The 15954-nt window shown below is 36.8% G+C and overlaps 1 protein-coding gene across 1 annotated transcript in view; it reads right to left on the bottom strand.

Annotated features, from left to right (window-relative positions):
- LOC134527568 (C3 and PZP-like alpha-2-macroglobulin domain-containing protein 8) overlaps positions 1–15954 on the bottom strand; it is a 148675-nt gene that overhangs the window by 120754 nt on the left and 11967 nt on the right. The window contains exon 3 of the mRNA XM_063360357.1: positions 7908–8096. Within this exon, the coding sequence (XP_063216427.1) occupies positions 7908–8096 (189 nt within the window). The remainder of the gene's footprint in view (positions 1–7907; positions 8097–15954) is intronic.

The following is a 15954-nucleotide window of genomic DNA, read 5'->3' as shown; positions in this document are numbered from 1 at the left end:
AATATAAGAGGAATATATTTTAATGTTGATAAAAAAAGCTTCTTCCAGGCACGAGATATTAACCATGTCCCTTGCGGTTAACAAGCGCGCGCTCCACCGCTGTGCTACCGAGCCCTTTCACTCATCGCCAGGAGAATATGTCTTATAATCATTTGTAACTAGCTGCAGTACCCCGAGCTGCCCGGGCTGAACACAGGGTGAAGGGGACCTTTTTTCGAAATCAGATGTAGTTAGTAATTGTCTTCTTAATTTGAATGTCAAGTGTGAAAATAATTTATATCACTTTCAGATCCCGACAGACGTTCTGCCAGTGTATAGTTATTTACCTGTATATATATAAAAAATGGTGGTCTGTATGTAATATAGACTCTATAAAGTACTAAAGAAAATAGCTGAAAAATAAGAGATTACTAATATTGAAAAGATTCGATTATCTAGCTAATGCTCGGCATGCATTGCAATACCTCATTCAGGTTTGTTTTGTAATATGTTTGAAGTAGTTACACATGTAAAAATCATCTATCCATCTCTCTAAATATATATTTATCTCTATCTACATATATATTTATGTATCTCTCTATCTATATTTCTTTTTTTATATCTACATATATACATATATACGTCATACTATCTGTATCTCTTCTATATACAAATCTGCATATAACTCTGTACATCTATATATCTCTTTATATAACCCATTTAATCCTCTAAACCTCGCTCCATCTCAACTTATCTCTCCGTCTCTATCTATATCACAATATATATCACTCTATCTCTGTATCTCTTTTAAATTTAAATAAATTGTGTCATGCGTGCGCACTTACACAACAAAAACAGATTAAGTGCCGCTATATAATATGAAATAAACACTTTTTTGGAAACGATTAGTGCTTTAAATATTGCAAAATAGTAAGTTATACCGTCTCAGAAACCTTCACGGGCATGCCCATAACAACTCACCAAAATTTCATCGCAATCTGATGAATGGTATAGGAACGCATACGGCACAAACAAACGAAAATTAAAGACATGACAAACGCATCAAACGATGGTGCGTTTAAAATTCAAGGCAACTCTATCTATTGACGAAGTTAAGAACAAAACTGTTATTAGCGCCTTTATTTTGCTAGCCGCTGCGAGCTCCACTAAGCGGGCTGGTCTCACCAAGGAGAAATATATGAATTTGCCAGACCTTACTATGTGTATGATCGTGTGGCAGACATAGAGAAATGACACTCACTCACTATTTTTATGTCTATGACCTATGATTTTTTTCTGTTATAAAATGAAATCATCACTTTTTCACTCCCTTAGGGAAGGAATTTCATATTAATATGTGGTTTATGTGTTAATCCAGGTTATGAGTTCGCTGTAGGCCAAATTTCATCCAGATCCGTTCAGCCGTTCTGGCGTGATTAACAAACATCCATCCAAACTTTCACATTTAAAATATTAGTTGGTATGCCACTTTTCTTAGGTATTTTAACAATTAAGATTAATACTGATAATGACTTTTTTAGTTTACCCAATATTATCTAGTGTAGTTTCACAATGATAAAGTTTTATTTGGCACCTCACCGAAACTTTTGTATGTACCCTAATTATTTACGAAATTGATTATAGGTATACGCGTTTATGTTGCTACACGTGTGTCATATTTACGTTCGTCGACTTCCGTTCCGTTTTCACGAAAATACTTCTACCAAATGCCGTATACCGAGAATTAAATGTTTACGCATCAAAAATCAGTTGGTGCCTCAAATTCACTCATATATATATATATATATATATATATATATATATATATATATATATATATAGTTGCCGCGATAATACATTTGGTTACTACAGACCCAGCTACATATTGCTTTATAGTCTCAATAAAAAATTAATAACACAGGTCTGCGAAATTTTTTTTGGAAAGTTTTTTTTGTTAAATGGTTAGTAATTGTTTTAAAAGTAATAGAAAACGGTATTCATATGATATATACCACGTCACATTTATCAGATTTAGATGATATAGTATTTGAATACGAAAAAGAACAAAACAAAAATTTAATAAAATTTATGAGAATCATTTTAGAATATTTTATAGAGTTTTTTTGAGTCTATAGCTAGTCTATTATAATACAATATTAAGGTATACATGAAAAGAACAATTAATAATACCGTTTTCTTATTGAAAAAAGCTGCGTTTTGTTGGTTTTCGTTTATGAATTTTTATTTCATTTCTGTGTATCATCCAGCAATAGTCAGCCATCATATTAACGTCCCAACGGTCTTGTTATCTTCTTTTCATCTCTTTTATGTCCTGATGAAACCGTTCACCTTGTTCTTCACTGTAGTCGCCTAGATTTTTTTAGGAAACAATAAATGTAAGACTTCAAAAAATGAATTTTCAGACTCATATTACAGCTTATATTGTTATAGGCGTTTAACATTTCCTGGACATTATTTTTATACGCAGGATCTTTCGTGTTGCCTAGAAACTTAGATACGACATTTTTAAAGCCATGCCAGGCATTTCGTTCCAAGGTTGTCATCACTTTTTTCAAATTCTGTATACCTAATCAGTTTCCTGATATCAGGTCCCGTAAATATTCCCTCTTTCAACTTCGCATCAGATAAGCTAAGGAAACATGAACAAAGATACTTGAAAGTATTTCCATCACGAACTGTTTGATCAAACCAAGTTTGATGTGAAGTGGTGGAAACAATATTTTTTCGGGATCCATCAAGCTCGAATTGATGACATTTTTTACTCCAACTTTCAATTCCATTCTAATTTTCCAATCAGTTTTTTTCAATGTAAATGTCTTGCTCTACTGTCCCATTCACAAATATAACAGGGGAATTTTGTGTTGCCTTGCTGTTCACCAAGAAGCATACATGTGATTTTTAAGTCACCGCAAACTAACCATTTGTGTTCGGTGTATTTTATTTTCTCCGAAACATTTTTCAAGTTTTCGTAAGATTCTTTAAGATAAACTGAATGAGCTACAGGTATCGATGCAAATTTATTGCCGATATGCAAAAGGACAGTCTTTCAGCTTCTTTTTGAAGAATCTATAAAGAGTCGCCATTCTTGTGTATTGTATTCGATATTGAATTTTTGTATTAAACCGCCAATATCACAGCAAAATACTAAATTATCCTCTTTCTTAAAATACTCCACAAATTCTTGTACTCTGCTTCGGTACCAGTAAAATGCAGTTGCAGCATCTAATAAATTGTTTTCTTGTAGTCGAGAACCGAGAAGTTCTGCAGCGTCCTTAGGTAATCCAAGATCCCGTCATTTGTAGGGTAAAAAATTTCACCACTGCTATTGCATATGTTCACTTTGTTCTGAGTTTTGTGATAAAGGCGTTTCGAAGCTGTTACTGTTAGTAGGGACTGGTATGGGTAATTCGGGTCCATGTGGAACTGGCTTTGTTACAGTCGAAACATCAGGATCACAATTTTGGCGCGGTTTTTAGAATTATATCCTGTTACATTGGTCAAACAAAAATAACAATCATCTGTATGAAATTTTTTTCCCGCCACAACATAGGAATACCAAATGACAATGATTTTGATTTACCGTAAGTCCACTGTCTTAACACTTCAACACATAGCCGGCATACTGTATGCGGAACCCACTTTTTTTCTTGGTAACATAACCTCATTCCGAAGTAAGTATACTAAGTCTGTTATTTTTAATCTTTGCTTAACTATTGTACATTGTCCGCAAATATAGCAAAATACATTTGGATTGTTTTTGCAACTCCAAGCAGCCATAGTTACAGATTTAATAAAACAATCTTTCATTGCACTTTTTTTGCAGTTAAAAACAGTATGAATAGTCATAGACTACATAAAACTTTTTTTTGGTACTTTTTCTCACAGGGAAAATGCAGGTTAGTGACAATAGACTATCGGATGGTCGGTCATAGAGTATAGAATAGAAATATAGATCATGGAATCAATTTTGTAAAAAAAAACTAACGAACTATTATATATTTATCTATATGCAAAAAGAATGTGACGTTTTACGTTAAAACAAAGTTTATATTTGCTATATACAGACCAACATCTACATGTTTGTATTTATTTAAAAAAACTTTTTCATCGCAGACCTGTGTAATTGAAATATAAATCGCACGCACATTTATATTGAATTAACTTTTTCACGAAAAAAAGTCCTGAAATATAATTTGATTAAAATAATATACGCGGTTCGTGCCAGTGTTTTATACCTTGTGATTGGCGGCCGTCTGCAAGAGAAGCCATTGCCTTATTTAGCCGGCCCATTCAGGCGTGTTAGCTTCCTTGCAAAGTGGCCGTGATTGGTGAGCCAAAGGTGAACTTGTTCCAATGAAAATCAACCAATCACAAAAATAAAACCGACAGTGTTACAGTGTTTTAACCCACAGGTATTCTTGAAATGTTTTCTCTAGAAATACCTGCTTCTAACACATAGAGCAGTTAGTGGAGCCACGATTATTACGCGGATTTATTTCACTCCAAGCTAGACTTGAAGTGCTTTTACATAATCAATCCTTTCTTGATGAGGTCACTCCTTTGGTGGGTTGCGTGATTGGGTAACAACTTCTCCTTGTTTACGATTGGATCAGGGTCGTCGAGGGCGTGTCAAGAGCGCCGTGGTCCAATCATCAACGTGGAGAAAATGTAAATGTGCTTCAAGTCTATTTTGTTGCCCGATTAATCCGCGAAATAATCGTGGCTAGACCGATGAGAAATAGATGGTTGACGTTTTTTGCGGGTACTTTCCGTAGCAAAGTAGACTTCAATCACATATAGATTACATGTACTTCACGTTGTTGATTAATCGACTGTTCTCTTGACAAGCAATGGATGACCCTGAGACAGTTATAAACACACGTTGAAGAAATGGTTACACCATCATGTGAAACCAGACCATGAGTAGAAACCAGATCATTTCGCGGATTTGTTTCGCGGCAGGCTAGAATTCAAACAATTTCACAGTTTACCTGCTTCTATGATTGACCCACATTCTGTGAAAGACTCTGAGCCAGCCAGAAATCTTCACCAGAAGCATTATCGATTCACAGGCAACCCAGACTATAAATCTCTCAAGCGAGTAACCAATGAGCAGGGTCTGATGAGTCCATCCTTGAGGTCATTGAAACAGCGAGTTGTCCCAGACTCTTACCATTAAATCTAGACAATGAGCACGTTTAAGCGGCTTAGTTATGAACCAAACCGTTGAGTAGCCAAGCCTAGAGTGACGGGTGAATACGTTATAATCGCAGCTTTATGAATTAACAATGAAAAATATGATTTAAAGTATTCAAGCTGCCAATAGTTCCTTTTTTATGGTACTGTAGTTTGCTTTCTAATACTGTTTACACATATTATAAAATTTTCCTGTAGTTCTATTCTCTGCTCAATTACTGAAAAATTGAAACAGCTAACAGGGTTACTTAAAAATTTAATTCATCTCAGCGGCGAAACCATGTTTGCAAGGGATGAGAGAGGAGGAAAGAGATAGATGATTGGGAAAAGATGGAAGATTAGCAGAGCTTCTACCGAAATTGAAAATTTAATTAATTTACCGATCGTATCCCACCCGCCATCAAACATTTACCTGTGCGCATCACCTCCCTTATATATTTATCAGAAACAAAAAAAAACGATAAAAAATGAATGCATTGTACCTAAAAATGTTTCAATAGTTTATTGCAGAGCCAAATTATTTTTTTTATTTTCAATTACAGAGTTGGTATACTTCTTTAATAAAGGTAAAAAAGAGCCGCTAACAACTGAATGTTTATTTTATTAAAATTATATTTTTAGTTAATTTGAGTTGACTCAGTTTACCTCTGTAATAAAATATTTGGGTTTTTCTAATAACACTGAAAAATCTCATGTGTCCAGACTTTTTGAAAGCAAGTTTTTTTTTTAAATTTACTAATGATATCCAAAAAATAAAACATTTACGAAAAAAGAGACCACATACAATCGTTTAAACGGTTTTAAGTAAGCTCTATTTCACAATATTACATGCTTTTTATTCCTGCTAGGTTATTAAGAATATAAATTACTCTTTAAGTTTCTTAAAATAACTTATTCAAGCCGTTAGGCTATTTATTACCAACAATGTATGAACTCTCAGTTATGTTATAAATTAATTTAAGGTCGTGAGCATAAAACCTGGATCGAAAGACGCGTAGTGAACAGAGGCAATGATTTTTTTTTTTTTTTTTTGCGAACCAGTCAGACCGCTCACTATACGTCGATAAGGTTTGCCTGCGCCAGCAACTTCTGCGTTGTGTTTGGCCATCGTCTGCAAGGGAACCCATGGTCTTATCTGACCAGGTCATTCATAACGCGTTTTCTTCCGCACAGTATTTCTGCGGTTGTGTGCCGGGAGTGGGGATGTACCTTAAAGCTGGGCTAACACGTCACGATTATTTTTTCCTTTTTTTAGTTTTGTCGTTATTTCTTTCATTTAAGAGCTATCAGTGAATTTTCAACTCGGTTCCTCCCTTGCGCTTGTTGTTCTGTCAAAAAAAAATCAACAGATATTAACTTGGTGAATAGTTGTTGAACATGTTTGTGGCAGAACAACAAATGCAAGGGAGGTTTTAGTTAAATTTGTTTGAAATAGCTCTCAAATAAAATAAAAGTAGAAAAAAACTATAAAAAAATTCACCACGGCGTTTGCGAACAGGCAAACACAGACTGTGATACAGCAGTTTAACATGCAGATGGTCTGGAATTCTTTTCACCAAAAATCACGAGCTCATATCTATAATAATAAGTAAGTGGTTTGAGGTAAAACGTCTGTACGTTGGATGAAATGAATAAAAAAAGTAATTGGAAATAGCTATATACATTAATGAGTATTGAAAATTATATTTATTAGAATTTTTTTTTAGTGGTATTGTCTCTTTGTTTGTCTGTTTTTGGCATCAGCCTAAAACTACTGCAAACTTTAACACTAAGTTACATATAATTAAAAAATAGTGCGTGCAACTCAGTACACGTGATAGAAGTGAAAATCGTTGGTAAATCAAACTTTGATTCGTAAGTATATTGTAAGGGGTAAAACGATAGAGAGAGAGAGAGAGAGAGAGAGAGAGAGAGAGAGAGAGAGAGAGAGAAAGAGAGAGAGAAATAAAAACATTTTCTAAAAATAACACAATGAGGTTTTTTTTGGCTTTATTTCTTTTTGAAGTATTTAATAATCCTAACCTTTCTTTGTATTTATTACAAATTTGATTAAAATAAAAATAAATTAATCAACATGAATAAACAAAATAATTATTCACATCAAAATAGCTGCTCAAGATATAAATAAGTATTAATTAATCAATAATTATTACATAATCTTAAATATGAATCATTGTAAATATAAACCTTAAAGAAAATCTCTGCGTGTCACTGTTTCTTCAAACAATTCTGGCATTTGGGACACGCCAAATCTCTGAACGAAATATGAATCTTATAACAGGTAGCACTATCTATGCGGGGAATGCAGGGACTGTATCAACAGTGCTCTCTACGCTGCTGGTTGAATATAGGATGAACGCGAGCGCTCTGGTAGAAAATATAAAATTCAAGGCTACGTATATATATTTTCTGATACAAGCGCATTCACACACTCTGTCTTATTCTTGCGTTCATATACTACTCTCGGTTTTTTTTTTTTTTGGGGGGGGGGGGCGAATTATTGCACAAAGTGAAGATCGTAAACGAGCCCCAGCAACGTGTATAGCATAGTGCTCTCTTTATATCCATTTGGCTATCTCTGTACTTTTCGAGTGAGATGAGAAAAGTTGTTTCACGGAAACGTTGCATTAAAATCTGGCCTTGAAAATGTTACCCTCACCGCGCCCAAAGAAGCTCCACCCCACGTGGTTACGGATGCACTCGGCTCGCACCTGTGTCGCCCGGGCGGTAGCCGCGCCTGGATGACGTCACCAGCACGTCCCGCACGGCGCCCGCCAGCTGCAAGGGGGAGGAGGCGAGCAGCGGGCAGCCGTCCCCCTCAGCTCCCTCGACCAACGCCTCCAGGCTGTAGTCCCCGGCGGCGGCTGCGGAGGGGATGTCCAGCTCCACCAGCCCGTCCCCTGCTGGGCAGACGTCGCACTCCGTTCCACCAGCTGTTTCTACGAGGCGTCATCAAATAAAAAGGTGAATAATTTTATTACGAACTACTTCTCCGACAAAACACTCTCCTTGGCTAGCGATGCGCACTATCCCAATGTTGATTACATCATTGGAAGCATTTCTGAGAGCCCTCCTGCTGCTCCGTGGCAGTCCTCTCAGTGTCGGGATGGGTGTCAAAACATTTTCCTTTCATCGCTACCCATTCTTATGGTCTCCGTTCCGCAAAGATAAACTTAATGTTAAAGCGTTGTCCGAAATCCATGATTAAAGACACGAAAAATTTGTGTATTCTTTCTTGTCCGTTTGAAAAGTTACATTTGGGGTTGCGTTTGAAAGAGGAAGCAAATTATATTTTTTTTAGTTATTAAGGGGGGGGGGGGGGTTAGTGTTAAGTTAAATCCAAGTTTGTGGGGTTGCAACCCTTGTCCCACGGCCGCCATCTTGGAAAAAGAGGTTCAAATGGTTTTTACGGTTTATCTGCCAAACTATAGGTCACATAAAAAATTATTTAACATGTTTTGTTGAAAAAAAAATTATCTACAACTTTTATCCAGTAATTTTTAGTCGTAGAACGATAAATAAAAAAGTTATAAGAGAAAATACATAAAACTTTGAGAAAAAAGAAATATTTGTCGATATAACTTTTTTCTAATCATTTTACAAAATAATTATATCAGACCTTTTTTTATAGATGGTGTTTTAAGGAACAGTTTGTAATTTAAAAATTTGCGAAACGAATACTATTCTTCAGTATTCTTAACTATAGATAAATATAAATATAAATACGTATTAATGATTTGCCATAACTTTTAATCATATTGTTATTTGTTTTACGATAGTATTTTTAATTATTGATAATGCAATATTGTTATTAATTAATTATTGACTCTTCTCCACCACCTACGAGGTAGAGTCTGGAGGAGCATTTTTTTTTTACGTGGTATCCCCAGTGATCCACGGTGATTTTCTAAATCACAACTACTCTGTCCTCGGTCTTTTTGATGGACCAGGCTGTGGCTCAGCATCTGGTTGGCTTTCTATATTAAATGCTTGAGGGAGAACCGGAGAAGGAAGTGGCGTCAATGTCGGCGGTTTATATTCAAAGTCTTTTTCTTCAATTAATTTTGAGAGCTCCATTATGTTGCTGCAAGTCTCCCCAGAACAATGGAAGCACACTGCAGCGCATTTGAGGCCTGCTTTTCAACATACATATCTCCACAGTTTCCTTTGCATCTGCAGAAAATTAATTTTAGAAGCTCAGGGGGTGCTGGAGGTTTAGAGCTCTGGACTGGCATCAATATTTTCCCACATTTTTTCCAGCCCCAGTCTTTAGGAACGTTATAATTACCATGCCATGACTGGACCTGATGGTAGACTTGGAAGCTGTGAAAGCGAGCTGTATCTTGTGTTGGAGGAAGAGAAGATAAATTAAATGTACTCTTTGTCACTGACTTGGCGAATTGTTTATATCTTAGGCTGTCAAGAGAATTGTCATCTTTATTACCACCATATAAAGAGATAAAAAAAAACGTTTACCAATGACAGTGAGCAAAGCAGGGTCAACTCTCTTGTTGAGGAACAAATTCAACAAAATATAATAATAATAGCAGGCAGATGTTATTTTATTCCCAAACGGTCACTTGGGTATTTTCTACCTGCACATTAATCTCGGTAATGACACACTCAATGATTTGAAATTATTTTAAAAATCAATAATTCCAAAGTTTTCTAATGGAGTGTCAAATCAATAATTAATTAATAACAATATTGCGTTATCAATAATTAAATAGATTATCGTAAAACAAATAACAATATGATTAAAAATTATGGCAATTCATTAATATTTATATTTATATTTATGTATAGTTAGGAATACTGAAGAATAGTATTCGTTTCGCAGCGCTGTAAAACCTTATCTAATAAATAAATTTAAAAATGTTTAAATTACAAACTGTTCCTTAAAACACCATCTATAAAAAAGGTCTGATATAATTTTTTTGTAAAATTATTAGAAAAAAGTTATATCGACAAATAATTTTTTTTCCTCAAAGTTTTATGAATTTTCGCTTATAACTTTTTTATTTATCGTTCTACAACTAAAAATTACTGGACAAAAGTTGTAGATAATTTTATTTTCAACAAAACATGTTAAATAATTTTTTGTGTGACCTATATTTGGCAGATAAACCGTAAAAACCATTTGAACACCTTTTTCCAAGATGGCGGCCATGGGACGAGGGTTACAACCCCACAAACTTGGATTTAATTTTACACTTGCCCCCCTTAATATCTAAAAAATAAAATTGCGTCCTCTGACAAACGCACACTAAGCCCAAAAAAATGTAACATTTAAATGGACTATTCGGTTGAAAAGTAAACTGCAAATCCGTTTACCTCCCTATTACTTTGATTTTTGGATCACAATTGTTTTTCACACCCTCCTCGACACTGTGGACCAGTCAAATGCCAGCTAGCAGAAAATTGACCGAATCACATTGTGCCATTCAGAAGAAGGGGAGATTTTACAGTAGGGAATCAGCCAATAGTAAAGCATATGTGAGTACCATGAAATGATAATTTTGGACAGTCATCAAATGAATCCACGAAATTTCCGGGGTCTCTATCTATGGTATTGATAAAAGATACGGAAATTTCGCACATTCATTTAGTTTGCAAGTTTGAATGAAAACCTTCAAACTCTCTCACTGTGTTCGTGATTGGACCACAGTTATTTGGACACGCCCCTCTACGACCGCGAGCCAGCGATGCCCAGCTAGGAGAGAAGCAAGCGAATCAGGTAGTGCTAATTAATAAAAATAAAAGTGTTCTCGCTAAGAAATCAACCAATGGGAAAGTAAACATGGGATGAGCTAACCCTTGCCTTTGTGTTCCACCATGAGGCAGACGAATACACGGAGCTTCCTGGTCTCTTATCCATGATGCGCTACGAACACGGTAAACACGACCTCACTCTTCTGGCTCTGGAAGCCGATTGACAAGTCACAACTTGTTCTAACTTGACACTGGCTATCTCAACGGATAAGGATATCGGGCTTATTACTTCAAATAGATGTAGCAGCAGCAGTTGCCGTTAAAAAAAACATTCATTCGCCGTATCTTATGATCACTCTTAGTATATGGTTGAGAATCTTTAACATGCTCATTGGTCGATAACATAACTGTAAAAAATTATGCAATTTTACAAAAAATGTATGGGGCACCAGTGTCTTCACCGACGTACTGTCATTTTACACCTTCAATCGTTCATGTATTTTAAGTGTTGTGTTCAAGTATAATAAATACTATCCAAAGCAATAGGTGGCCACGATTACATGCATATATGGTAACCGGGTAAAGTCGTTTTTTAATCAGCTAATGGTCTGCGTCACGTTGGTTGTATTTTGACTGAGGTGTAGTAATTGCATTTTAAAAATGTTGTAAATGACTATATTTAATGGAAGTAAATTTAAACGACGGAGATTCTTGGCCGTGGCGGGAGGCGATAGAGAGGTAAAAAGGTGACTTTAAATACCTCATAGCATGCCGAGTGTTGAAACTTCCTAGCTCCATGATCAAAAGTGTAAGAGTTTAATTGCTATGTTTGGTAAATATGTCATATCTGTTGGTGTATTTTTACTTTATGATACATAAATTTACGTATTCATGTAGCTACAACTATCAGTTATTTTCCTGCATCGTTGAGTCAGTTTTCACTAACAATGAACGTGTTAGTTTGTACTGCTTCCACAAAGTTTTGCTTGTCGGTGTGTAAACATCTTAGCCCTCGGTATAAGGCATTTGGTAAGAGTAATTTCGTGAATGGAACGGTAGTGGAATGAACCGCAATGTGTAATCACGGTGCCGAAGTCGTCAAGATGGCGGACCCACGTGTAGCAACATAAACCCATATATAGTCACATTCGTAAACTTTAGGGGACATATAAAACGTATTGGTATGACAAATTAAAATTTATTATAGTGAAACTACCCTTAAATTAATATTTGGTAACGTAATATAGCCATAGTAAAAAGTAATCGCAAGTTTTAAAATATGTAAAAAAAAAAAATGCTTTACAGTGTTGATAATACACAGTTTCATTTCTAAGCTATTATAATCTCGGTAGTCACTAACCTCCGGAGCGTAGTCGAATGCGCATTGGCTTATGGTGCGATGGGTTCTTGGTTCGAGTCCCGGGCAAGGCTTGATAGTAAATTTGTAAACTTTTAAATTAGCCACCGATTTGTCAAAGTCAATAAAACTGTAATACTAAACGGTATTTTAATAAAATTCCTTGACGAAAATCAGGTCCAAAGCCGGGGTTTAGAATTTTTTAATATCTTTTTTGCTTTTATCGAAGCTGTTTCTAATAGTTTAAGTTTCAGTCTGTTTCATGTCGCTATCTGCGCGCTATGTTAGCGATAAACTTTTACGATTCAAGCAGTGAATTCTACCGGCGAGTGCAGACAGTACATGTGTAATCCCCATCCAGAAATTTTGGAACTTGAATAGCGAATATTTGAATTATTATTGTTTATCACGCTCATCAATATTTTATAAATCTACTTTAAATTTATTTTCCATGTTTCGGGCCATAAGTTTATTTGCAACAAGAGAACACATGAATTTGCTTGTTACAAGGGTTAGATATTTACACATCATTGGCGAGTACTGAAAGACTGGCTCAATTATTTTAAGCCTATAGCTGTTAACGAACTAATTGTTCTTACGAAAGTGTGATTAATTTGTGGTCAGGCACTTAAACTGTTGTAATTTAGAGGAAAAAAGTGTAAATAATTGTTAATTAATAAAGCTGTCGTTAATTAGTTGGGCGATCATTCCGGATTTTATATTCCCACTCGTAAAATTTTGTGTCAGATGTAGGGAAGGCAATAATTTATATATGAAGGACTAAGTAATTAAAAATTAATTAATATCATTATAAAATAATTTATAATAAAAATGAACTTTATATAATATAGTTAGCTTAGAGTGTAGTTTAGGTATAGTTAGGTTTAAGATATAAAGGACAGATCGACTGTCGGTGCATGTTGTCGAGAAAAATGGTGGCCGAAGATCATAAGAACATGATGGATCTTCGTTCTGAATTAACAAACTAAATAAAGGGAATGAATATTGATCAGGAAGACATAACGAATAAAATTGATTGTTTCTAGGTGAAAATGAAGAATATAATTGATAGTGGACAACAGGAGATGAAGAATGTCACGAAGACTGAGATGAAGAAGATCCCAGGATAAATAATGGGTCAAGAAGAGATGCGTAAGAAACAGACGAGGAAGAAGATAAAGGAAACCAGCTTGAAGATAGAAGGGTAGGTGCAGTGTTTGGAACAGCATCTCGCAAACAATAACAGCATCTAGCCGAGCATGAAGCACTGATGGCACAGCTCGAGCACACCACCAAGCAGCGTGTAGCAGATGTAGCTGAGGACTGTCGATGAATGATTGAGGACGCTTCAGCTGCTGTAAGCCGGAAGAGTGTCTCCTTCGTGGATATCATGGTGAAGGGCACTGCACTTCCAATGGCTACTAAAAATTTCAAGCCACCCACTTTCGATGGGCAATCTTCGTGGGCAGTATACAGAAGACAGTTCTAGGCTGCTGTGAAAGTGAGTGGATGGAGCAAGGAAGTGAAAACTACAGAACTCGTCTTGGCCCTGCGAGGATCTTCGCTCGAGCTGCTTCAGACCATACCAGTTCCGGAACAGAGGGAATAGTCATTGTTACTGGAAACCCTAAAATTGAGGTATGGCAACCAATATGTGGGTGAGGTGAACATGACTGCTTTAAAGACATGCCAGCAGCGATCTTCAGTAACACTTCAGTAATTTGAGGCTGACATCGTGAGGTTTGTGCACCTTCCTACCCAGGGGCTCCTGCAGAGTTCCGACAGTAGTTGGCTACAAGCTAATTCATAGATGACTCAGAGATGCAGAGATCCAGCAAACCGTTCGTTCGGCCTGTCACAAGAAGAGATGCGATGCTCTTGTTCATTCTCTGGAAATTGAAGGTGCTTGAATTTTCTCTAGAATCATGAGCACCAGAGCAAGGCTAACTGTGATTGAACCCTACCACAAAGTGAATGCCAGTCCCAACGATATAAATTTCATCAGGATATAAAAAAAGTTGTTGAATGGTTCAAAGCTTGCGGGGACCTAGAGGTCACCAACGGTGCTTTTCTTGTAGAGGATGGAATCGTGGGAATAAACTGAAGCAAGAACGACATCGATGTGTTAACAGGATTAAGCAGTAGACAAATATACAGGTTTGGAGAACAAGAGGTCGCCTACGATGGTTTAAAAGCTGAGACTGCCCGAATCGTGGGAGGAAACCAAAACAAAAAGTACAGCCTTGTGATAATGGGGTCAAGAAGGAGAAGAATCTTCAGGTTCGAAGAAAAGTAAGTCGCCCGCGGTGATTCACCTGGCAGGAACAAGGGCATACTCGATGGAGGTGCCCGGATTGGGGACGTACCCAGTGAGACTGCCGATACGCAAGAAGACGCCGCGGCAAAAAACACGGAAGAACGAGGTCCAGACTGACCTCAAACGAGACCTCTGTTCACGATGAGTCGCAGACCAAGAGTGGGCCATATCCAGTACTACTACCAGATGCGTAGTATAACAACACATCATGAACAACAGTAGCGTAGGTTACCTGTCCGGGACGAACGAGGCTGCTAGAGACGAAGCAGGCCAGTGTTGCGAGGCTGCTGGAGACGGGACAGGCCGGTCTGCCCGGTGCACTGGCCAGCACGGATACAAAGGAAGCCCCACTTTCTCCCAGACACGGGTGGCACCCCTCCCCCACCCTCCCTTTTTTACAAGGACTTTCCATTAGATACTTTCTTACAATAACACCCCTGTCCCATGTAATCTAGGGCGCCTTACTGTCTGGAACATTCTGTATGTCCCGAGAGCACCGTCGTGTGAAGAAACATAGCTAGGACGCCATTGTATCGCAACTCCAAGTGTTAAGTCGACTTTGATGATGCAACATTTCGAAAGGCTACGAGACATTTCCAGAGCAGATCTTGGTAGGTATACCAAAGACAAGTGTCGACCTGCGGAGAGTGTATGTGATTGCTGTTGGTGGCACTGGCGAATACTCAGGAAATGAAGTGAAGAGGGTGAGTGACCACTTGGTGAGCGATAGCGAGCGACGAGAGGTGGACGGGCTACGTGCGCGAAGATCGGAGTCAACGTATGATGTCACGATGTGGTGGACGAGTGAATAGTGCGAAGCAGTGTGCTGGGACCGAGGTGTGCGGTGGGAGACGAACAGTTTAGAGAGCCACTGTCGAGCCGAACTACAATGGGGAAAGTTAAATGTGGAATTACAAAAGTGTGCTTAGTTTGTGGGTGGACATTTAAATTGTAGTGATTTAGGTATAAGTACACACAGTAATTAATAATTAAAACTCTAATTAGTTAATTGGTCTATCCATTTGAACCTGTTTTTCCCACTTGTAAAAGAATGTACAAAATGAGTCGCATTACGCTGTAATAATTTTTAGTTATTTACAACGGTATACTGATAAGAAACAAGACTGAAAATAAATGGGCACAGATCTTATCCAATAAGCACTATTTCATTTATTAAATAAAGTAACCTAAAACTATAAATGTTGAAATTCATGTTATATTACTTTAAGTGTAACATTTAGTGTAGCTAAAATCAGAAGTTATTAATTTATTTTCTAAAGCACATGCTGACGATTTTATAGAGCTATATAAGTTAAAATTAAGTTTCATATAAATTATATTTGTGCATAATTTATTTCCAGATACTTTCAGG

The sequence above is a fragment of the Bacillus rossius genome, chromosome 1 (assembly GCF_032445375.1).
Source record: "Bacillus rossius redtenbacheri isolate Brsri chromosome 1, Brsri_v3, whole genome shotgun sequence".
In the NCBI taxonomy this organism is placed as follows: Eukaryota; Metazoa; Arthropoda; class Insecta; order Phasmatodea; family Bacillidae; genus Bacillus; species Bacillus rossius.
This window is presented reverse-complemented; position numbering and strand designations above follow the sequence as displayed.